This window comes from Brachyistius frenatus, unplaced genomic scaffold, assembly GCF_029030835.1.
Source record: "Brachyistius frenatus isolate BFR_SWC_R1_liver_20210118 unplaced genomic scaffold, ASM2903083v1 Contig_48, whole genome shotgun sequence".
Taxonomy (NCBI): domain Eukaryota; kingdom Metazoa; phylum Chordata; class Actinopteri; family Embiotocidae; genus Brachyistius; species Brachyistius frenatus.
In genome coordinates, this window is record NW_027210647.1 from 181,772 (window position 1) to 206,314 (window position 24,543).

At 41.3% G+C, this 24,543-nt stretch overlaps 2 protein-coding genes across 3 annotated transcripts; one reads left to right on the plus strand and one right to left on the minus strand.

Moving 5' to 3' along the window:
* Positions 1-47: 47 nt before the first annotated feature.
* Positions 48-6,069, minus strand: etfb (electron transfer flavoprotein subunit beta). The gene is made up of 7 exons (XM_069703786.1): positions 5,938-6,069; positions 3,711-3,869; positions 3,199-3,357; positions 3,020-3,082; positions 2,168-2,326; positions 1,759-1,974; positions 48-666 (listed from the first exon to the last, which is right to left on the minus strand). The coding sequence occupies exons 1-6, from the start codon at positions 5,989-5,991 to the stop codon at positions 1,804-1,806; spliced, it is 765 nt and encodes a 254-aa protein (XP_069559887.1). The 5' UTR covers positions 5,992-6,069; the 3' UTR covers positions 48-666; positions 1,759-1,803.
* Positions 6,070-7,858: 1,789 nt separating this feature from the next.
* Positions 7,859-23,273, plus strand: usf2l (upstream transcription factor 2, c-fos interacting-like). 2 transcript variants are annotated; one of them, XM_069703758.1, is made up of 11 exons: positions 7,859-7,907; positions 8,463-8,503; positions 8,729-8,835; positions 9,704-9,823; positions 11,107-11,260; positions 14,167-14,254; positions 16,183-16,221; positions 18,162-18,220; positions 18,616-18,710; positions 18,814-18,942; positions 19,904-23,273. In XM_069703758.1, exons 1-11 carry the CDS (start codon positions 7,873-7,875, stop codon positions 19,991-19,993), a joined length of 957 nt encoding a protein of 318 aa, XP_069559859.1. In that variant the 5' UTR covers positions 7,859-7,872; the 3' UTR covers positions 19,994-23,273. The 2 variants fall into 2 exon arrangements, with proteins under 2 accessions (XP_069559859.1, XP_069559860.1); XM_069703759.1 differs by lacking the exon at positions 16,183-16,221.
* The last annotated feature ends 1,270 nt before the right edge of the window (positions 23,274-24,543 follow it).

The following is a 24,543-nucleotide window of genomic DNA, read 5'->3' on the forward strand; positions in this document are numbered from 1 at the left end:
TTGTAAGAAAAGCACTCAAACAAAAAACACGTGAACCGACTCAGCTGTAGATATGAAAAAGACTGGCTGCTTTATTGTCATGGTCATGTTCTGTATAATCAACAGAAAGTCGAGGCGCTTGCGGTAAAATTTTGATTTATGATCATCTTTCCTGTCTCATACTGAGAGACACTGTCCTGCCAGTCCTAAAACGCAGTGACAATTTCATCAGCTATACATATAACCAGCAGTCATGACGATAATCTTGGACGACACCATCATCTCTACATGTTCGGATCTGTATTTACATACGTCATTTACAAAAACTGCACCGCTTAACATGTGTGACTAGAGATTTACAAGATTAAGAGCCGAGTGTCGGTGAGATGCAGAGTTAGTGTACAGTCCCATACGAACAGCAGCACGAGTGACAGGAAGTTCTTAAACTATTGCAAAAAAGACTGTTCTTTAAATGGCGTAACATGGATTCCTGCTAACCACCTATGTGAGTTAAAATGCACAGCTCAGACTGCAGGACAGCGTCTCTCAGTACTCCACCTCCCCTGTCAGCACCTCCCTGCATAGCCTCGGGAGCCACAGTCTCAAACAAGAGGGATTAGACCAACGCATGAGCTCGTCCTCCGGGTCTGCTCATGTAATGCAGTCCTGTAATTCATTACAAGAGTCCTGCGAGGAGAGAAGAGAATATAGATCCATAAGACAAGAGTTGTAATTAACATTTGTAATTAGTTTAGCTTCCATCACCACAAGACATATAACGGTCTTTGTCAAGGGAATTAATTTCATTTTTTTTTTTTTTTTTTTTTACAAATAAAGAGATGGTGATATAAAAAAGCATATTAATATTCAAAGCAAACAATTCTATCGTTCATCACGAGAGGTAACTTTGCTGCACACTTGAAAAAGGGTAGATATAGGTTTATTCTTAATTGATTTTTGGTACGCAGTAATCTCCTATAAATGATTAAGTAATGATCCATTGACGCCTCGTTCAAAAACCTTCAAATAAAACGTATTACTCACTTAAATTTTTTTTAAAGGGTTGATGTTATGATTAAAAAGTATTTTACTGTGTAAACTAAAGTTTCTAAAGAGGAAATATGACTTAATATCACCAACGGCAGACGAAGCTGTAGTAATTAGTTGATTAGTAAATCAGAGAAAATAAGTCTAATTATTCTGACTTTAAATTTAAACACCCAGTGTCACTGTGCGTAAAATGCCGACCCTGTACTGCAACATTCACATCCTTTAATCGAAGAGGAAACCTTTCTTGCTCTTCCAGACATCCCTCTAGCAGTACATGCAATTCCTAGAAAATAGCTTATGAAAAACAAATGTGATAATCATTGAACAGTGCAAGTCATTTTCGGACCAAAATCATTCTCTGGTTTCACCTGATGTGAGGATTTGTGGTTCTTTGCTGCTTTATACGATTACAAATGGAAAAAAAACAGGAAACCTGAAGACCTAACTTTGAGACCTTGTGATGGAAACTTTCCACTTTTTTCCTAAATATTTTTTTTACTACACTATTATTTGATTAATCCCCCCCCCCCCAAAAAAAAAAAAAAAATCTAAAATAATCACTAGATTAAATGTTAATAAATATGATAGTTGTAGGCTGCGGTGACATTTCAAATCTTTGCAAACTTTTTGCAGGATGTTTTCCAAAAAAATGTGTTGATACATTTGGCGTGTTGGTAAAAATCAGCAGTTTTTCATCAACTCTATATTGGCAGATGCACTGATACTCACCCCTCTCTTCGGTTCTGCGCTCCCCTGCTCATGTCTCTAAAACCTCTATATCGTCCCGCCGTCCTTCAGTTTGGCCACCAGGTCGTCCACCGTCTCCACCTTCACCCCCGCCAGCCGCTGCGCGGGCTCGTCCACTCTCAGCACCTCCAACCGCGACGTGAGGTCCATCCCTAAATCTGCAGGCTTAAGGTTAGCGATCTTCTTCTTCTTGGCTTTCTGAAGGAAGAAAAAAAAAAACACGGGAAGGGTCATGTGTTTTTATAAAAAGTATTTCCACGAACTATGAAAAGAGAGAGCTGCATACACATCTAGATCTATTTAATCCCATTTCATTCCTTAAATCAACAACACAATCTTAATGCCTTCTCCTGGCCTCTCGTGTTTCTGAACACAGCTCCCTGCTACCTACCATGATGTTAGGCAGGGTGGCATATCTGGGGGTGTTGAGTCGAAGGTCTGCCGTCACCACGGCTGGTGTGTTGATCATAATGGTCTCCAGGCCTCCGTCGATTTCTCTTACCACCTTCAATTTGTCTCCTTCCATTGACAGCTCTGATGCAAAGGTTCCCTGCAATATGAAGATACAGCAACAATGCATTCAATTCAATTAATGACTATTTTCGAACCAGTCCGTCTGGAAAACAGGGAGACTAGTTTCTGACCCTGCAAATGAACACGGCTGACAAAATGAGTCTCATCGGGTCATGAGGCAGTCAGTGTGCCCCCTCTGCTGGTTAGCTGGTGTAGCTACACTTTAAACTGTAACTAATTCTACAAATAACTACTGACTTTAAAAGATAGCAGTAGCAATAATATGTATGTGAGCATGTACCCCATTATCTAGATAAGGGAGGTGAAGAGTTATAAATACACTGACTAGATGTTTGGATTTACATTGTAATCCGAGTCTCAAACGGCTCAACCTTTTACACTGGGATAATACGTCAAAGTGCTCCATCTGTTTGCCAGCCAGAAGAACTTCACTCCATCTGTCCCGGCAGCCTTTGACCTACTCTGTTCAGGATCGCTGGCGCTTTTACTGACTGGAACTGGCTTCCACTAACCTTGATAAAAAAAAGGCAGTGAGGACAGGAGCGTATCCCGATATCAGCGTTGTTACGACAACACTTGTGAAGAGCAACAGTAGAAAATAGAAACTAAAATTATGTAACTGACATTTAGCTGACAAAGTCATTTTAGGTCAAACCTAAAATCGTGGCTGTGTGCCGTTTCGTATAACTGCATTTAAGTTATGACTTACTTGAGGCCAGTCCAGTAAGGCTGCTGTCATCTGGCCAGTCTGATTGCAGTCGTCATCGATGGCCTATCGAAGCAACACGAGTCATTAATATGAAAGTAACAGCAGTGCAAGTGTTCATCAACGTATGCTAGTTTGATATTAAATGAGAATATTAAGTGAATTTAATCCACATCTTTAACCTGTTTGCCCAGGATGATGAGTTGAGCGCCCTCCTTTTTGGCCAAAGCAGCCATGATCTTGGAGATCTGCAGGGGTCCCAGAGTTTCATATTCTTTCCCACTCACTTCCACATGAATGCCGCGGTCAGCGCCCATGGCAAGGGCAGTACGGATGGTCTCCTGAGTGATGGGGAAATATGGTTCAAAGAACTCTAAATTAAAAATTTTTGTTACCGAACCCAAAATGGACCAAACTTTATGTCACATTCATCTCTAAATGTTAAAATAACTACTTCTTGGATATATCTGTTGAAAATAATTATTTCTCTTGTTGGTCCGCCTCTGAAATTTACCCCAATTAATTACAGCCTAAATTCCAGCAGGGTTTTTTTTTTTTTTTTTTAAATTGAAAGAGTTTCATCAGCAAATACAGGGTTGGCCTGCAATTAAATTTGGCGATATGTACAAAAAAAAGGACGATAATATTCGTAAAATGACATCTGCATTGGCTGATCTGGCTCCATCTCACCCACCTGAGACTGCTGTGGCCCACAGCTGACAGCCACGACCTCCTTAATAAACTTCTTCTCCTTCATCTTGACCGCCTCCTCCACAGCGATCTCACAGAAGGGGTTCATTGAGTGCTTAACGCCATCCGTCACCACGCCACTGTTGTCCGGCTTCACTCGGATCTGTGGGGGAAATGAGACAGAGTCACTACAAGGTTGCCAGACACAAAGACAGAAACTTGGAAGACATGACGTGCGACACCACACGATGTTGAGGGGAAAAAAAGACATCTTGTGATGCATGTTTGAACAGGAGCCTTGTAGTTGGCAAAAAAAAAAAAATCCTACATTTGAATGGGTTCTTATTTCTTCGTTTATTGGGCTGCTTTACTTTTGGAAAAATGACAGACAAGAACCTCTACTGAAGGTATTAATTATTTAATCCTGAAAAAGTGTCTGGTGTTTAGAAGCATATTCTGTGGGGATGATATGGCCAAAAAAATATGTGGATATTTAATTCCAAAGTCAGGGGCATTAATGTGCTGTTATAGCAGCCTGCACTCCTCTGGGAAATCTTTCCATAACATATCTGCAGCTGGCATTAGGTGATAAGGCCTGGCATACAGCTCACTTTCCAACAATCCAACCAAAAGCAATTGATGTGGATGAAGTCGAGGCTCAAGTCAAGCTTTTCTGTTCCAAACTGGGTAAAAGCATTTATGGACCTGGATTTTTGCACGGGTGCAATTGTTATTTTGAAATAGGAAAGCTGTTGTTACAAAGTTAGACATATAAAAAATTCGCCCCGAAGGGAAAGAAAAAAAAAATCATTTAAACAACTGCAGACCAAAAAAAAAAAACATAGGTATGTGAACAGGAGCGTCCTGGCATTATATTTTCACATACACTGTTCAGAACACTCATTAGATCAAATATGAATTCTTGCAATAATATTATTATGGTATTTTGAAACACAGTTCTGAGAATATGAAAAATCATCTCAACAAATGGCCAAACATCACAAACAGTATAAGAAATGTTAAAGATATTTGAGAGGAAACTTTTGCCCCGAGTGTCTAAAAAAATTGGGAGAATTTCAAAATGTTGGGGGTTCTTCTAGCAAAACATTAGCGTAATTAGTGCATAAAGTTGATGTTTTTAATGTGAGACGAGTCCTGATTAAAAATGCATAAGGTAATTATCAACTTGTGCCAACAGGAGTAAAAAAAAAAAAAAAAAAAAAAAAAAAACAGAATCCGTATGTGTATAAAATCCTACCTGCATGCGTGAGATAAAGCAGGAGACAATTCTAGCTGTCTCTGCTTTTATTTCACTTTTAAATAGTCTTCTTATAGGTATAATCCACAGGTTAACAGATAAATTCAAACTTCGCCAACGCAGGTGCAGGATTGCTCGATCCCTGCCCGATATTGTAATATCGAGTAATGAAGGTACGTAGTGTGAACAAAAGCCGTTTGGTTGAGTGTTTGTTAGAGATGGAAATAGAAGTTTAAATGAAATGAATGAAAACAAAAAAGATGGCATACTGTAGGATTAGGATACAGCCCTAAATCTGTAAATATGATAGAGCACAAATACAAAAAAAGAAAAAGATTAACCATAATCTTGGGGGCAAATTATTGCTCCTCCATCACAGTTTAAGGGCTTCCTGAGATTTCTATGGGAATTTGACACATTAAAGTACATACGAGTGTTTTCCAAACCACACACAAATTCAACAACAACAAAAAAAGGTACTTTTCCTGACTTGTTATAGTCGGATATCTGAGTGATAGAGGCAAACAGATGTGTACAGATGTGTCAGGAGTGTTCCTGCTGCTAACGCTTCTTGAACACAGCGCTGTGCTTCAATTTCAGGAAACATAATCCAAAAAAAAAAAGGTTGTCCTGCAAGACTGGTTTAAAATGGGAAAACTGATCCCGTGGAGGTCACGCTAACTGCACAGCCAGCATGTTGCGCAATCCCCCCAAAAAAAAAAAAAAAATAATAATAATCACCAGCCAAGACAGCAGTTCAGGTAAACTAGGAAGAAGTAATGTACCGCTGCGTTGCTCCTAATAATCTAAATGATTCAATATGAACAGTCAGTCGTGTGTTCAAGTTCTTGTGCCGCCACCACCAGCTGTCGTTTCGCAGACTAACGTTAGCTAAAGTCAAGCGAGTGAGCGCGGAGATAGCCATTTAATTTTAAAAGGAAAGACGCGAGTTGAAACAGCAGAAGAATACTACCTTGACCGCGTAGTCAATGACACGCTTAACTCCGACGAGGACACGACCAGACATAGTTTGAGACGTTGAACTACACCAGACAGCTGCCGGGACACAGTCACCGCAATGAACCTTCACCCAAAGGAGGAAGAGGTCGGAATTATTTCAGGGTGAATCCAGAGGAGGAACCGAGGTTCCGCCTACCGTTCCAGCCAATCAGGAGCCGTTATGAACACAATCCTGCGCTCTGATTGGCTGAGACGCGCTCGACGCCGTTGTTGAATTCAACAAAGAGTCAGTTCGCGTTTTCAATGACTGAATGTCAGCTAAAACGTACGTACATTTTCGGGAAATAGGCTTAAATGGATTACAATGCAACGAAATTGATTACTCTACTGATCAAACTGCTTAAAATACGCGAATTACGACAAATCGGCTGTAAATAATGCGGTGCTCCTCACATCTGCGCCGTAAACAAAACCTAAAGGAGAGAGGTTCCGCTTTATGCCGAGCAAAGTTCATGGCAAATAGTGGAATTTCGGTTTTTCCTTTCGTCTTGTTCTTTTACCTCTTTCTTAATTTCTTTATCCTATTTTATTGTCCCCTTTCCTGTACTGTAAGATGGATAGATTTAATAGAGGCAGAAGAAAGGTAAAGAACTCCTTATCATTTCAATGACTTTTAAGTGTTAAAGGTACCACCAGGTTATTGGGGTTTCATATTTACAGGGTTGAAAAAGAGGAGCTTTAGAATTGATATTGATAAATATATTAATTAATACTTGTCGGGTCCATCAAATTAGATTTATGAGAAATAGCCTATAAAACAAATGTCAGCATGTGCATGTTGTCTGTATATTTAGTTTTTTATTGTTTTAAAAATGAAAAAAAAAATAGATGCAAGTCTGTAGTAATCAGACTGTCATAATCTTAATAGCCTACTGAATCGTCAAAACAATAATTTAGCAATCCAAAGAGTTTGAGATCTTAAACAAAGGGTTGTATTTTGTATAACTTGTTTACATTCTCCATTTTGTCAAATCTTTATCTTAAAACTACATATAGAGGAAAGGAAAGTGCAATACTTCACAATTTCCCTCTGAAGTATAATTTAATGCAAGTATGAAGCAGCATGAAATGGAAATACTCAAATAAATTACAACTACCTCAAAATTGTAAGTTTACTTTTGTAAAGGTAGCCTACTTAGTTACTTTCCACCCCCTGCATCCATGGCGAGCCTGAACACTTTCTTTTCACTTTCCATGATGGTTAAAATGAAGAAAAAAATAATAATAATAATAATAATAATGATAATACATTCAGATGCCAGTTCAATGAACGAATAAAACACCCCTACAACTAATTGGAGCTTCCAAGCTGTTATGATTACGTGTGGTTGAGAGTTGCAAACGACCTGTTGATGTGTTTTTTTTTTTAATAATAATGCTTTTTAATATACTTAATAAAGATGTATGTCACCTTCGGGGCGCCAACACAACAGTTTTTTTTTTTTTTTTAAATCCTGACTGCTAACTTGTTGACCTTTTTTTAATTGTTCTGCGACCATAACTGTTTCCTCCGTGTTGTGGGCCAGCGGGGGGGTGAAGGGGGAGGGGAGGAGGGGGAGAGAGAAAGAAAAACCGGTGGCGATTGAACGCCGTTTGATCACAGATGAGCAGCAAATCCTGCAAGCGCGACAGCTGATCGAGCAACGCGGAGTCACGGTCGGATCACCCGGCGGAAGAAGAACAACAACACAGCAGCAGCGGCAGCAGCGGCGGCCTCCATTTTAACTTCGACACCGAGCCGCGCCTCACGTGTCCTGGGCTGTCTCTCTCACATGACCCGAGTGTTTGTTCCCGTGATCAGCAACTTCCATCTCCGTCTGTGACACCGAATATCGCTTTTTTTTTTTTTTTTTTTTTTTTTTTTTTTAATTTATTCATTCCGACCCTGATGGATATGCTCGAACAGAGTCTGGACACCGCAAGGTAACCGAGAGTCGGGCCAAAATGGCCAGCTGAGACGCGCTAGCTTTCAACGTGCTATTTAGGATAGCTGGTTTACGACGCGAAGCAAGGCCTGACCTAAAAAAAAAAAAAAAAAAAAACTGTTGTCAAAACGAATTTAAACCGAAGGCTGCGATCAAACGTTAGCGAGGAAAGTGGAAAGTCCTCCTCTCCGCAGTACAGCCGACAAGTTGGGTCCATTAAAACAAACGTCCCGTTGCGAACAACGTGTTAATAATTAGCTAATTATACAGCTACAATAGCTTTCAGCTCGCTGTTAAAAACACAAATAACAGCGTTGTCAGTCTGGAGATAACCCGAGGACAAAAGCGATGCTGTGCTTGTCATTGCCGTTTAAGCTTATGGTTGACTGGGTTCTTTTTCACAAGTTTTGCCGTCAACTGAGCCGAAGTCCACTCAATGATGTGTTGTTGTTGTTGTTGTTGTTGTTGTTTAATAAACATCCGGAATGCTCATCAACGTTAACCGGTTGCGCAGTTTGTAAAAACTTAAGTAATTTGTGCATCCGATTTGCAGCCAAGAAAAGCAAGAAGAAGAGGTTGCCCAGACATCTGAAGGTAAGAATTTATTTAGTAACAACTGGCCCCGACAACAGCTGTTATGTGTGGAATAGACAAAACACATTATTAAAAAAAAAAAAAGAAAAGAAAAAGAGGTGGTGGGAAAACTCAGCTCGCAGTTGTCACTCTTAAGTATACTTCTTTATCCAGGATTGTTATCGGTGCTTCAGGAGGTCTTTTCCATTCTAATAACTTCCTGTGTCTTTGTCTTTTCTTCTGGAGACGGGACAGGAGAAGAGCAGACAGCTGTCACAATAGCCAGTGTTCAGCAGGCTGCCGCGTTTGGTGACCACAACATACAATATCAGTTTCGCACTGAGGGTGGGCAGGTAAGTAACGGATAGATTGACACCTCAGTTTATGGCCTATTTACATGACATTGCGTTTGTTCAGAAATGTCAACTTGAAAGGATCTGTACGGGCGTGCGTTGTGCAATATGACAGTGGGGGATGATGTGATTGTCTATAAACAACATTTGTTATGCTTTTGTGTATTTTTCCCGGCTACTGATGTTCCCTACGTTTATACAAATTGCCTGCTGACTGGAAATGTGTGTTTGTTTTTTTTGTGTGTTTTTTTTTTTTTCTTTCTTTTTCTAGTCTCATGCTTGACCTTGCTGGCCACTAATGTGGTACTCACTCCCGTAAGGGTCAGTGATGGACAGTGATAACAGTACAGGAACTGGAAAATGTAGCGTGGCATTCAAGTTGGTTTATCCTCATTTGGGGGAGTTTCACTGGAGGAAATTAAGTCGGTGATCCATGTGGCTCGTTTGGTATAAACAGGACTAATGTGAGCGATCATGTGATTCCGGTCTGGTCTTGGATTGGCATGGCGCTCCTGTCACATGTCAGTCAGGAGGAGTGTCACATGATAGAGGGATACAAATGCCGATTCTTGGAACAAACAAGCTCATTTTCTGTACTTGTTTTTAAAAAAAATCGAATCAGGCCCATTCTGAAGCATAAGCATATTGTGTGGGATAGTGAGATCAATGCGCTGCTGAGGTTCAGGACTGCAATGTCAGATGCTAGGCTTGGCTGAACTAAAGCAACAGCTATGATAAACAAATCTACAAGTCAGGTAAGGTCTTGACCTGTGCACTGTACACCTGCCATACGGGACTGCAGGAAATGAAGTACTTTATTTTCCTCTCACTCTCTCCTTGTACCCGTCTCTCTCTTTCAACCCCGCAGGTGACGTATCGTGTTGTTCAGGTGACTGACCAGCACCTGGAGGGAAGAGATGATGCAGGAGGAGCAGTGAGTGTCGTCTCAACGGCCGCATTCGCTGGAGCTCCTCAGGCTGTGGCTCAGGTACCATCATCTGCCCATTTTAACGATTGAAAGGACCCGCTTGTAATATGTTGTTATTATTGACGAGCTTCATTCTTTGTACATGTCATGAATGACGCGGCTGCTGCTATTTTCAGCACATTTTTTCTATTTCTAACAATCCTCCTGCGGACTAAAACCGACAACTACTAACTGGTTTTGCCTCAGTAGACGCAGCCTCAGACCACTCGTGCCATAAAACACCAATGTTTTCTAAATTGAGAACACCTGAAAAGGGATGCAATTTCTTTTATTGTAGGAATTCATTATATATTGGTGGGCGATAATCAAGAAAATGAAATTATTGCTTTAGTTTTAATACAATTATTTCAGCTGTTGATTACATTTGATAATCTGGAGCATCGCCATGGACAGAGGAGGATCCTTGAAGTGCAACAAAGTCCACCAGTAAGGGAGAGAGAGTACGAGCCCGAACTCCTGTTTAACACCTGTTAAATTAGCAGAACAGCTTGTGGAAATGTGATGTCGTTAAACTGCTTCCTCCTCTTCATTCACAGCCAGTATGTTTTACACTGCAACAGTGTTCTTTATGCTAATAGCAAATTGTGTTGAACAAAGTACAAACAAAAGCTATTTGTCAATAAGAAGATAAGGTCTGGCAATTAAACACGCTTAAAATCAATTAATGTATTATTCATTCTGGGGCTGATTGAGGTTCTCTCAGCTGCGGTGTTGTTTTGTACTTTTGAAAATTAATATTATTGCTTATCGTATTTTTACCAGTCACAACAAAGGGATAATTATCAGTTAACATCGGCGCATCTGTGCTTCCTTGTGATAAAAGCGGCAGGTGTCTATAATTCGTCTTAGCTCTTCAAATGGCAGAACGATATAAACAATGAGGCTCGTGTCTGAGCATGACGTCTGCCAAAACTGACTCACGGAGATTAAAATGCAGTTGCAGAGTTGTTTTTAAATGGACTAAAGTAGCAATATATGCTGGGCAACATTCGCAGCAAGACTCAGAACAGATTTGTGGTGAAGAGTTTGCAGTTTTTCTTGCAGGAACAGACCAAATTAGTTTTTATTTAATGACTTCACTGACCTCGCTGTTATCCCTGCTAACAAGATCAGTGCGACTACCTTTCATCCCAGCTGTCAAACTGCACCACGTCTGGCTCAGGGGGTCTGGAGGGGATACTCGAATGGAGTCTGACAGAGAAAGAGTTGTGTGTTTACCTGCTGTGACTACTCCATTGCTACTTGTTCATGCCTTTCCACTGTCTCTCTCTTATCTGTCACAGGCTGTGATCCAGAACCCTTTCAGTAATGGAGGAAGCCCAGCAGGGGAGGCCGTGGGTGGGGAGACCCGCTTCGCTTATTTCCCCGCAACCGCGGTGAGCGACGGCACGGTGTCTGTGCAGGCCGCCACGGACCCCACGCTCACACAGGCAGGGGGTGAGTCAGTGCTCACACTTCATTTGGGCTGAAGCTTATCACACAGCTCAAGGGCTAATTTAGCTATTATTTTCAGGGACAAACAAGAGTGTGCTGAGAAGTACCTTTAAAGGGAGAAAAATAGGTCCTTTTTCAGTGGTTGTAAATAAACCATGGTCCCCACAGCTTTGGCTGATGTGAAGGAAACGATGTGTGGTGCAGGGGGTAGACACATATGGTGATATTGTTATAGTTGCCCCGCAACTTGTTTTGCTCGATATCAGATTCCTTGATCGGCAATTTACTGGAATATTTTTGCCACGACTAAAGTATGCCTCTTCCAAATAGAATATTGTCGAAGGCCAAATCGAAATTAGCTACGCTGATCACGTTTACTTGTCGTTGGCTTCGTGTCCTCCCGCTCTGCCGCGCTTCCTCTTTACCGCCGTATGACATTGTCTGGCTGTTCGACGTGTCCTTGCGGTTTCATGGTAGTTGTCCAGATGAGGCCGGTCAGTGTATGGCTGGCTGAAGCTCGCCGTCCTCTGCTCCCGAGTCGTCCGGCCTCGGCTGACCAGGAGAGGAAGACACAGCCTGTTGGTTTTGTCATAAGCAGCCCGCATCTGCTTATGCTGCATTGTTCAGTCAGGTCTCGATATAGCAAGCACACAGTTACAGATGGCTGCAAGCTGAAGGGTGGATTGTCGGTCCTTTCTGATGGCTATAAGAGGAGGCGAAAGTTGCAGGGTTTGTAGGCAGAAAAGTGTTGTGCTTGGACAGCAGTTACTGTAGGAACATGTAATTCATCACGCAGTGTTTCTGCTGCGGTGGGGGATTTTTTTTTCCCCCCAACCAGAGTCTGGAAAGACGTGAAACGAGGAACCAAAAGAACCTGCACCTGCATCCCAAGATCCAACACCACAGAGTCAGCTGTACTGCCAGACAGAGACGCAGAGAGACGCAGAGAGACACAGAGAGACAGGTCCCTTGTTTGTGGCAGTCACACTGCACAAATTCCAGCCAAGTACCAGCACATGACAAGCAATTATTTAATATTATTGAACTCATATTTATGTTTCTAAACTTTAGCAAGGTGAACCAGCCTTTCCAACCTAAAAGCATCTTCCCCAGTCAGACAAGGTCATTGTGTTGCTTCAACGAGTCAGTGTTTTTCATACGGCACATTTAAACACAACATATATTCACCAAAGCGCTGCACAACTTCAGAACACAATCAAAACACGTCAAGCCATCCGACCATTAGGTTTCTTTGATGTACTTCATCCATTACTGATTACTAACGCAGCTTGTCAGACTAATGCAGCACATCCCCACACCCTGCCTCTCGCTCGCTCTCTCTCTCTCTCTCTCTCTCTCTCTCGCTCGCTCGCTCGCTGAGTATTTTGTGTCTACTTGCATCACATGACACACACCCTCAGAAGTCAGACACCCTTAAGGCCATATCAGTTGACGCACCTCAGTCGTAGCTTGGATAATAGACTCTGCTACTGTAGGTGCAGCTTTAAAAGTGAGGCCAGGTTAAAGCCAAAGTGTTGAAGCAGGTGGATGTAAAGCGCTCGATGAGCATTGAGCATCTTAAAACATTACGACGTGGCCTTGCTCAGTGGGAACATCTGCAATCGGCTGCAAGAGGAGATTGGGAAAGCAGAGTGCTCGGCCGAAACGCTGGATGTATCCTGCTGGTTTTATGTGAGAAATACCGTATTTGTTGTGTATTTTCTGTCAGCTGTTGTGGCTGATGGGGAATTGTAGTCCCTGATCATATATATATATATATATTTTTTTTTAAAGGATTTAGCTGTTTGGACTAAACTGAATATCTGTAATGTCTCTTTGACTAATTTAGAGAATCTGATTTTTGTTTTAAAATGAAATAAAAAAAAAAATAACTTCGCCCTTGTTCATGTTTCTTTGATACATGTCCTGTAACTGATGTTACTGGGGAAGGTTTCGCGTGAGAAAACCTTCATTTTTGTGCCGATGTATTCTGCCTTCGCAGAACAACATTGCGTCGCTCAGTTTTTGTCTGGTCGGGCCATGTTCACCGTCCGGCTGACTTAGAGGAACAATATTGGTCTTTCTCCCTGACAGCCATAGTAGCAGTGCTGAAAGCAACAGTGTCTGTGTGACTCAGTAGAATATGTCCATTTTTCTCTTAATGTTTATGTTTTTATTCTTGAGTAAAGTGTCTGGACTCTTCTCCCGTCTGCATATTGATTGTATATGAGAGCTCCCGGTTGTGTAAATGTTGTTTTGTGTGTGCCAGTGTAGATTTAGGGTTTTACTTCCTATGAAATATTCATTACAAACTGTGGTTCGTGTACCACTGGTGGTACGCAAGAGCACTGCTTAAAGGCCAAACAATTACACTCGGAACTGGCCAAAGTCCAAAAACTGTTTTACGATTTTCTTGGCATAAAACTGAGGTTAGTTTGATGCAGTCGGATTCTGACTTCTCAGTCTTTGATTCTTAGAAAAGCGGAATGAGTGAAATTTTGAAATGGCTGCGAGGTCATAAAATCAGAATAAAAGGACAACCCGAGACCTGACGGGTCCGACAAACCTTTCAATTACAAAGACGAGTCGGCGCCGGCATTGGAGCTGAAGTGCGGGGCCTTTTTCTAGCAAGAGATATAAATGTATTCTTTGATTTTTGAAACGGTAGCCTTATGTTCTCATTATTTAGCCTTGCTCAGGCTGTTGCCTAAGATGTACAGGACTAAAGTGTACAGGTTACATCTGTGAATTTTATTTTCATGATGGATTTCACAGAAGGAAGTAACACTTTGATGCCTTTTGTTCGGTTCGTAGTGATCTGAGGAGTTTTAAGAAGTTTTGCGTTAAGAGCCACACGAGTCGGTCTGTTCTGTCTCGTGGCTGACTGAATGCACCCATGTCCTCCACAGGTCAGTTTTATGTGATGATGACCCCCCCTGATGTCATCCAGACAGGCGCACAACGAACCATCGCCCCCCGCACACAGCCTTACCCTGCGTAAGTATCAGCTCTGTCATTTTGCTGTTGAGGGAAAAAGGAGATAAACGCTGATGTAGCAGCCTGAGACACATTTAGTTCTTGAAAGAAAGAAAAACACTGTCTGATCTTGTAAACACGCCGCCGCTACCCTGCATGTAAATGCCACTTGAAATTAGCCGTTTAGCGAGCTGAGGATGCAAGTTGTGAAGTTTGAAGGGGAATTTTGGTCGAGAGTGTATTTAATGTTCAGAGCTGTTTACATCGTATTAGTTTCAGTTAGGTTATTTTTTGTCAAGGCTTTTACCCATTTATAGAAGCAATAACACATTTGAGTTCAGCAGCGTGGCTCTGCTCCCGCGATGCTCCAGAACACATTAGAAACGAGATGCAGACTTCCTTCTAGTCAAAAACAGCCATCCATCAAAGTCTGAGATACACAACATTAAATAAACATCAGACCGAGTTAAAAAAAAAAAAAAGGAGGCTGAATTTTCTCAGTAGAAATGGTAATGCGGGAGGAGGCTGTGGAAGTAGAGGGAGATGTAACACTTAGCAGTAATGCATATTGATAGAAAGACCAGTCATTGTTAAGGATAGATTAGTTTCTTCTGTCATTGAATGTACGTCTATTTGAAATACTGCGAGGATCAAATTTATCACTCTTGCTGCTGACTGTTGTCCTTTTCTTTAACTAACAGTCATTCATCCCTGTTTCTCCTGAGTTTACTGTGATGTTTAACTTGAAAGATTTCTGCACTGATTGGTCTGGTTTTTTTTTTTTTCGCCTCCTAAATGTTACGTTGTTTATCTCTAAAAATTCACAACATGCATCATTATAATCACGTATCAAAAGGAATTCTTCTCGGGCTCTCTCCAACTGGTAGCCACATGCTGGTGATTGCTGTTATTAAGCTGATCAGCAGGCTCACCTGAGGAAAAATAGTTTTTCATTTTAATTGCATGATACCCGGCTGGCTCTGGCCTGCCACAGATACTGAGTAAAAAAAAAAAAAAAAAAAAAAAAAGTCATTCCAACAACCTTGATTCAAACACAAGAGTTCACTCGAGTGCTAGAAAACACATGAGCCCAAGTGCTGAGAGACACAAGGTTCTTGACTGTCAAGTAACTAATTTTCTCTTGTTTTGCTGAAAACTAAACCACAGTCATTTGCCTGCTTGGTGACTAAAGATGAACACATGACCCATTATCAAATTGAGTTAACTCTGACTTAAGTGAATATTTCTCCGTTTTCCACCAGGCTTATACCTGACCTTTAACTCGTGAAACTCACTGGATCATAGTCATTTAGCTCGTGCTCTTATATGGAGTGTGACTACCAGTTGTTGTTGTTGTACCTGAGGACACAACATATTATTTGTGGTTGCGGGATGCGTCACTTAAGCCGCTGGTTTCCTCTGCATTATGTGCTTCAGTGATTTTCAAGAACTTGAGATTTCTCGAAGATTTAAGCTCCTTTGTGGTGGGCAGCTTTAAGGGGAAGTTGTAGATCTGCCTTATATTTAGCAACAGCTCTGACATACTTTATGTTGCTTGATGCTCACACACGCACACACACACACACACACACACACACACACACACACACACACACACACACACACACACACACACACACACACACACACACACAGCGTCAACAGACGCCTGCTTTCCAGGCGGGAGTAAAGATCGAGCTTTGTTGCAGTGTATTGTCTGCGTTTTCATGTGTTGAAATACAAAATGAATTTTTTTTTTTTCATCTCTCAGAATGCCTTTCTGCAAAATGTATGTTTCTATTTATTGCCTCTGACATGAATAATTTATGACTTTTCAGTGATTTCAGATTGTCAGAGTTCTATTTAATTGTCAGCTAATAAACAGTGACATTATGGCTTACATGTGAGCAAAGTGAATGAAAACCTGCCACCCTATCTGCCGTTCGCAGAGATGAAAACGAGCTGCTGCAACATGAAGGTTTAAACTGGTGAGGACAGTTTCCACATTTCTCCCACACTCTCTCTTTCTCTCTGTTTCTCTCTCTCTCTCTCTTTTTTATTTTTTTAAACACCGCAAATGAACTAATCAGATTAGATGACAAGAAGCACACACACCTCTCCCCTCCTCTCCCTCTCCAACCCCCCCTCCCTACCCACAAGTCCCCGGTGATTCTCCCCGCGCTTCATGTGTGAGACACAGATGTAGCGCTGACCCCAGATCCGTTGTTGTTAGTTGTGCTTGTGGCGAACGTATTTTTCCATTAGGACCCCTAGAAATTAGGTCATTGTTCTCCATCTTGGAAAAAAGTGGCTCGCACCACACTTTCATTCTAGTGTGATTTTTTTTTAAGTGTCCCGTTTTAGTTGTTAGACTTGTTCCTATTTTAGCCTCGTTTTGAAGTCAGTGATATAAAACGATTCGGACAGCGTTTAAAGTTTTTTTTTTCTTATGTTCTTGGAAAATATGTGTATTTTGTTGACACGACAGGAACGTGGAAGTCAATGGAAACGTATTTTCTATATCACTATTAATGGTGACTAACCAGTTAATGCTCACAAAGGCTCATCTCTGTTAAATCATCGATTGAGGGAATGTGAGCTGCAGTCCGCTCAGTGTGTACTTTACTGATTTACTGTCCAGGCCATGGCTTCATGGTAATAATAGTAGTAATGTAGGAGGGAGGGCAGACAGAGTAAAAATTGCATTTCTCTTTCGCAGATCAATAAAAGACTGCATAGTTCTTTAATACACCTGTGCCTCAAATAACGTAGATAAAGTGCTTTAGCAGTGGCTCTGTTAAGTTTTGGGGATTTCTCTGGCAACAATAACTCAGAGATGAGATGTGCCTCTTTACGCCTCTATATTGTGAAAACTGGGGAAAAGACGTTCCTCTCGGCCTGCACATTTAATTATTCATACAGTCATCCACATTTTTTTTTTTTTTTTTTTTTTTTCCACTTTGCCTAAGAGTACTGCGGAGCTAAATCCATTATACAGCTGAAATCCCATTAAGATGCGTTGAGATACAAGAGAGTGTCGTTTGGCTTAGCTGACTATCTCCAACGAAGCTATCAGCAGTCGAGTTGTATTGGAGGGACACAAATTCACTGCTGTAGAATAAAGATTTGTTGTGGAGGGACAGACAAGGTACAATAATGACCTCATTGGTTGTTTATTAACTTCATGAACCATTAAGCAAGGGTGGCACGAACTTCCGAGATTTCCCGACGCAATTTTTCTGGAATTCATCATTTCTGTTCTTTTTATTAATGGATGCTGATTGATTTCAAATAGGGTGAGTGATTGCCTGTACCATAAGAGATATACAATAGGGCAGCCATGAGTATACCCGAGTGTGTTATTGGCCTGCTCTTGCCGTGGCGGCTGTTTGGATAAGCCTTCCTGTCACGTCTCAGGGACTTAATTAACAGAATCCTGAGGGAAGATCTAGAGACAAGAGACAGTTGTGTCATTAGGCGTCCGCCCAGACTCCAATAGACATCTGGTTTTCTACACTGTTGTAATTTTACAGCATAATAAAGCGGCGCGCTCCCTCCGGGCCTCACCTGGGAAGAGGACAGCCAACAAGAATAAAAAGGTCTCAGTATTCCAGGCGAGCTGGCCCACCTGGAGCCTGCGGTGGTGGAGGGTGGAGGGTGGGGCTGCTTTTGTGGCCTCTTCTGACTGTGCATCCTTCAGTGTTTTTTTTTTTGTTTTTTTTTACCAGCAGCGCTACACAACTTCAGAGGCTTATTTTACACAGCAGTCACAATAGGCTTGAATTTAAAGATAACAGTGAAGAATGGTTTTTAATAGGCACAGGATTAGTTTGAATTTAGGGGGATTTGTGCTTGATTGTATGGTGCTTGGAGATGGGAGATATTGCAGAGTATGAAAAGAGTTTTTTTATTTCCTGTCTATCCGCAGGAAAATGGATGGACCCCGAACACCAAGAGATGAAAGGAGGAGAGCGCAACATAATGAAGGTGGGTAATTAGCTGCGATTGTGGGTTTTGATTTCATCAGACGGTGTAACAACGCCGTGTCGTGCCTAAATGGAGCCCCTTTTTTTTTTTTTTTTCTTTTCTTATTATTTTTTTGTTGAAAGAAAATCACCAAACCCTGTCAAAACATTCTTTTATTCTATGAGTAGGTATTTGTAAGAGTAGGTATTTTTTGGACTGGCCACTAGAGGTAACTGTTGAGCTGTCAAAGTCGGGGCTGTAAATTTGGCTCTTACAACATCCAGGAAATGAAAACCTGGTTCTGGACACTAAGACTCTCAAAATAAGAAGCAAATTTGTGAATGGAGATTGTATTTATTTATATATATATATATATATTTTTTTTAATCTCTTCCTATTCTACAACATTTTATCAGTTGAAAGGCGGCGAAGAGACAAGATCAACAACTGGATTGTCACGCTCTCTAAGATCATCCCAGACTGCAGTATGGACAGCACCAAGACCGGCGCAGTAAGCAGCCTTTTACTTGACATCCTTTACTGCGGCTAACCTTCGTCTGTTTTAAATGTCCACTTTTCAAAATGCATGAAATTCCTTTGCTCTGTACTTCCAGAGCAAAGGAGGCATCCTATCTAAAGCCTGCGATTACATCCGCGAGCTGAGGCAAAGCAACCAGCGACTGCAGGAGAGTCTGAAGGAAGTGGAGAGGATACAAGTGGACAATGAGTTGTGCAGGCAGCAGGTATATAAATATCAAGTCTTTTTTTTTTATTTTCTTTTTTCGGCATGTAAATGTGGCATCATGTGAAGTTTTCATGACTTCAGTAAAGGGCAAAGGAGGTCTAACAATGCTAATTCAAATATATTCCCTTTGAGGTGGTCGGGTGTTGTTGAAAAATAAACTTGCACATAATAAGGCAAGTCATAGTGGGCTGCATATGTGGCTGTGAAGATTGCCACCGCACTGAATATGTTAGCCCGCTTTATAGTGCATTGCAACATTCTTTCACTTGAGTCTCAGAAGCATGAAATCCATCTGGCCCCTGTATGCATCTTCATTCTCCAATACACCCCTCTCCCCTCTCCCCTCTCCCCCCTCCCCCCCCCCCCTCGAAGCCTCGGGCTGTATAGCTGATCATCGCAACCTGACAAAGGGGATCAAAGAGCGTGCACTCATCTAATGAGAAGTGTTACCTGAAATCAGCGCTGTGAGAGACTGGGAATATTACACACAGGGGTTATGTGAGAACTAAGTACATGCTAATGCACTCAAAGCATTTTTGAAATCTTGCAGCTCTGAGGCTGCCGCGTCTCTCTCCCCCTCTTGGATCCCGGGCCTGCAAGGCTCTCGGCAATATATTCTTATTCTGACGCTCAAAGCTCAATATCCTTCCCTCAGTCCCTCAGTGGGGAGGCAGCGAATTCAGGATTCACTCAAGAGAAATGTAGCAGAGATGACATACCTCAAGATTTGATAATCCAGTTGGTTGTGGACAGGGGTGTCTTTGAAAAGGGCTGCACACATTACTGTGTAATCCCGGGGATTGCCTAGCCCAGTATATACATTACAGACATCCTTCACTCTCGCTCTTCAAACAGTAAAAAGTTTGGTCTGTAAACTTGGAGCTATATTTAGTTGTCACGGGTATGAAGCTGTTGGTGATGAGATTTTTCTTCCTTTTTTTCGGTGCTCTGTATTTGAGATTGAAGAGCTGAAGAATGAGAACGCGTTGCTCCGAGCGCAACTCCAGCAGCACGGCATCGAGATGGTCGGAGAGACGCCACCTCAGTGAAAGAGACGACGGGAACGGGGGAGGAGCACCGCCACTCAGACACATAACTGACAGGCTGGAAGAGAAGATGAGATAATTATTAAAGGACGTGTGGAGAACCACTTTCTCTTTTAGTGAATGCATCCTTCTTCGGCTTTCCAGGTCGCGAACCCTTCACCAGCCAAAACGGCTGCACTTGACTGTTCCAATCCTATTGAGATAACCACCCGTTGCAACTCAGTAGAAATGAGCTCTATGAAAAGATGTCCGCTCGCCTCCATCAGAGTGCTTCACTTGCACTTGCTGTGGAAGAGAACCTCTGCTGAACTCCTCCCTTGTTTTCTATTTATGTAGCCTCACTCATGGACTATGAAGTTTGTCATTTAGTTTTGGTCACTGTCAGTGTATGTTTTTTTTTTTCCCTCCTAGTTATTCATTTTGACTTAGTTCATGCTTTTATTCTGTTTGTGTTTTGGAGTTCTGTATTAATATGTTGTTTTTAGATCCTTTAATTTATTAGTCCGCTTGCTGACAGAAGCCTTGATGGAGACCGGTTACGTTATAACTCATGCACCCCGGAGAAGCTGATTGAATTTTAAAGCGGGGAAACATCAAAGTGTGCAAAAACATGCTCCTACAGACGGAAATAATGTGACACACATAGCTTACCTAGACTCAAAGACAGATGCAGAGCTGTGGAGGCTTCTGGGGCTGATTTCTGTAAATATGACTTGTCGTGTTTAAATACAGATGTTGCAGAATGTTAATACAGATTATCTCTGGGAGTCAACAATCAATAACTCATTAACTCATGCTGGACCCTTGTCACAATAATTACCACAATGTCTGTGCAATCTTGAAGCTTGACTTGAACAACAACAACAACAACAACAAAAAAGTGATATACTTGAATTGTTGGGCATTTGCTTGACCAGAAAAATAATCCTCGATGTAAAAAAAAAAAGAAAAGAATTACATGTAATTGGTATTTAATAAGAAATTGAAACGTTAAAGTCTTGGAACGTGCAGACATGACAAACTCAGAACTTTGGATCATGGACTGGAAAGATTTATGGTGCAAATCCCAACTTTTGCCAAATCATATTTAGGTACTGTGGATTTTATTTTCATCTTTTGTTCACGTGTGATTTACCGGTGTCTCGATACGTGTCTGAATAATCCCCACGTGTTTCATTTCAACCTGTTTGCTCTATTTTGGTATTGCAACTCTTCAAATGGAGCTCAACGCACAAGGGGAGGGGGATGCACCCTGGAGAGCAGTACACAAAGACTCTGCTCACGATGGAAGAGAAGTACACACGCATTTCTGCGTCGCACTTCTTAGTCGAGCACAACTCCGCGAAAAGACAAAATAGTTGGGAAGTAGGAAACTTTGGAAATGATCTCCCGTTTTTATCCACCCACTCAGGCGAACAATAAGTAAACCGTAATTGGTTGTGCAAACAGCAGAAGCCAATATTAACATTGTTGATGATTTTTGTGAATGAATATACATGATGTGGTTTTGTTTTTTTGTTCCGCTTTGGGCGATGTGAGTGAAAGTGGAAGAGAGATACCAAGCTTCAGAGCCATTTACTAGAGCACGACTGCTTCTCCTTGTATCAACAGCTCAGGATCCAGCAATGCAAAACCAACATTCAGACAGACCCCTGGCAAAATCAGGCAGACTTATCACATTTTAATATCTCGCACTCTGTAAGTTAATAGCTAGTGCTGTGGAAGTGCAGTTCTGTCACATCTGCTAGATTCAAACCTGATAGGGATAGTGCAAGTGTCTGATCTATCAAACGAGGCTCCCAGCCAAAGTTGAATGGTAGATGTTTTGCAGTAGAATCTTTTTTTTTTTTTTTTTTTTTTTTTTTAAACACCTCAGTGAGAGGAGGGCAGAGAATGTGAAGACATGAATAACGCTTTGGAAGACGGATGTTCACAAATGAAAGGTCATTTGTGGCTAATTCTATATTTTATTTTTTTCTTTCTTGTGTTTCTTTTTTGAAATGGCAGAACCAAGGAAAAAGAATACTTTTTCTCTGTGTAGCAGCCTCACTGTTCTCAGGTTAGAGACATCTTTTCTAAGTAAAATGGTGGAAAATAAAACTTTCACTCGCTAAGAATCTTGATGATCTTTGGTTGTGGCTCATTGTCTTTCCCCAGGTTTTGGCAAATGCAAAAAAAAATGATGCCTTATTTCTTCTGTAAGGTCGATTTTCAGTCCATAATTTGTTTGTCCAACTGTTAGTTAACACTACATGTGAAGAAGTGTAATATGTTTTGAAACCCCGAAACTGTGGGGTGGAAAAAACAATTTCATATGCTGCTGTCTTGTGTGGTTTAATCCAATTTGATTGATAGCACGGCTGGGCAATTTATCAATACCATATCCATATTGTGATATGAGTAGATTTCTTCTTAGATTTTGAATATCATAATATGGTGATAGGGCATAAGTGTTGTCTTAAAGGTTTTATAGGCTGCATAACAGCAAAAAGATGTCCTTTTCTGAACTTACTGAACAGCTGATTGACTGAACTGATGTCTATTTATCAAAAATGTAATTGTGCTAATACTTTGTTAAAGCCTAAAACGTCGTCCCTACATACTGTCGCACAAATTTCTAAACGTCGAGATTCTCGGTCCATAAAATCATGATATTTGCCCAGCCTTAACTGACAATACCGACAACACCATACACTCCACCAACTATTGTTTGGAGTTATATTCAAATAATGTTAAGTACATGATTAGTGCTTAAAAGTACGTGACGTCACTTGTTTTAAATGAAGCCCAGCTGGTTAAAACAACGTAAATAAGACGCTAATGGAAAAGATTAGATTTCAGGGTCTGTAAACTATTCCTTACAACTCCAATGTATTTTAGGTGTGGCATTGACTGTTTCAATAACTAGCAAAAAAAAAATCACTGTGTAAAATTCTAAAAACATCTGATGGGGCTTTCGCCCACCCTATCGCAACACGATCGTTTTAAATGGCCACCAATCGCGGGCCCTGAATCTTACACTTGGAAATTGGCAGAGTTCAACCTTCTACAAAGCTTTAGTCGACTTTTATCACAGCAGAAACGTAGCTGGTGTCACTGATAACATACGGCTGGATTTCATTTAGCTAGATGTCCTACTTCCTGTGGTCCGGTATCATACTTGAACAGAATCATCATTGACGAGGTTTGTTTCACCGTTACCTTTCCTGCTGTCAAAATGTCTTCAAAAATTCAGGTTTGGATATCAGCATGGCCGTCCAGTGGTGATAAAAAAAATTTTTTTTTTTTTAAAAAGAATTATTTGTTATTTGTCCTTGTAGGAAATATGCTGTGCTGAAGGCTCCGGTTAATACAGTCAATCGATCCACACGTCGGTAAAATTGAAACCAGTTGGTAGTTAGAAGACGTAGAGGGCACCTTGGGTGAGAAAGATCAATGGTGTATCTAAGCCCTCAGTGAGATTGAGTTCGACATCGCAGGTCTAAGACATTTAAGTGTCATTCTGCTGTTCTTTAAGCAGGAGCAGACATGATATCTTTTAACTGCAGACTCGCGTGCTGCACGCATCCGAACAGTAGGACTATTTATAAGTAGTTATCTATCAGTATTCATGAGCTGACACTGTGATAAATTTGCTTTAGTTTTGTCGTGTCGCCCCCCCCCCCCCCTGCAGTGTTTCCAGGCTTGACAGCTGCCATTTAAACACACACCGCTAGCCAGGCAGGCAGGCAGGCAGGCAGGCGTCTGTATGTCCCTGTTTCTGTTTGAAGTGGGTGATCTCTGATCCCACGTACATCTCTGATTGGGACATACATACTCTGTCTGTCTGTCTGTCTGTCTGTGTCCTCCTCCTTCACCCACAACCCTGTTAAAGCTCTCTGCAGAGAACCAGGCGGAGTTGAAATAAACTCAGTTTGTGAAAGGAAATTAAAAAAAAGCGTAAAGGCATGGCAGGATATTTTAATGAATGTAATATGAAGGGGTGTGCTGGGGAATGCAACTTTCACCTCCCGGTGTAGATAATTCACTTACAATTAATTGATGCATTAATTGGAAGAGGAAAGTGTCTCCGCTTTGAGCAATAAATTGTTGTTGCTGGAATTATATTTAATGGATTTGAAACAGTGGTTTATGTCTGGTCAGTAGAGAAAATGCTTGTTGTCTTTTGCCTGGAGGACAGAGACACTGCTGAAAAATCTTTCATGTGAATTAGAATAGTCCCTTATTTATTGTGTATCTGCATGTGTGTGTTTAGGCATGTCAACCACAGCACACGGTTGACTGATTTTCATTGAACTCATGCAGACCAACATATTCTGCTGGAGAGTCACAGTTTCATGTCCCGCAGGCTTGTCTTACCTTTGTGCATTTTTAGCTACAGAAGCACACCGCCATGAGCGTGCATTGTCCACTACCTGCGCCTGTCTAACTATTCCCTCTCTCCGAGATTCTTACTTGTGGGAAAATGTCAGACAGAAAGAGTCTTATTCCATCTGACACACAATGCTTCTCACATCTTGTGTGTGAGGACTCTCATTTCTCTCTTTCTGAAG

Coding starts and splice junctions, on each gene's coding strand:
- etfb (XM_069703786.1), bottom strand. CDS start 5,991: ATGTCTGGTCGTGTCCTCGTCGGAGTTAAGCGTGTCATTGACTACGCG. Junction 3,358..3,710: donor GTGGGCCACAGCAGTCTCAG/GTGGGTGAGATG, acceptor CCCATCACTCAG/GAGACCATCCGTACTGCCCT. Junction 2,327..3,019: donor CCTTACTGGACTGGCCTCAA/GTAAGTCATAAC, acceptor TTCATATTGCAG/GGAACCTTTGCATCAGAGCT.
- usf2l (XM_069703758.1), top strand. CDS start 7,873: ATGGATATGCTCGAACAGAGTCTGGACACCGCAAG. Junction 8,836..9,703: donor TTCGCACTGAGGGTGGGCAG/GTAAGTAACGGA, acceptor TCAACCCCGCAG/GTGACGTATCGTGTTGTTCA. Junction 18,711..18,813: donor ACAGCACCAAGACCGGCGCA/GTAAGCAGCCTT, acceptor CTGTACTTCCAG/AGCAAAGGAGGCATCCTATC.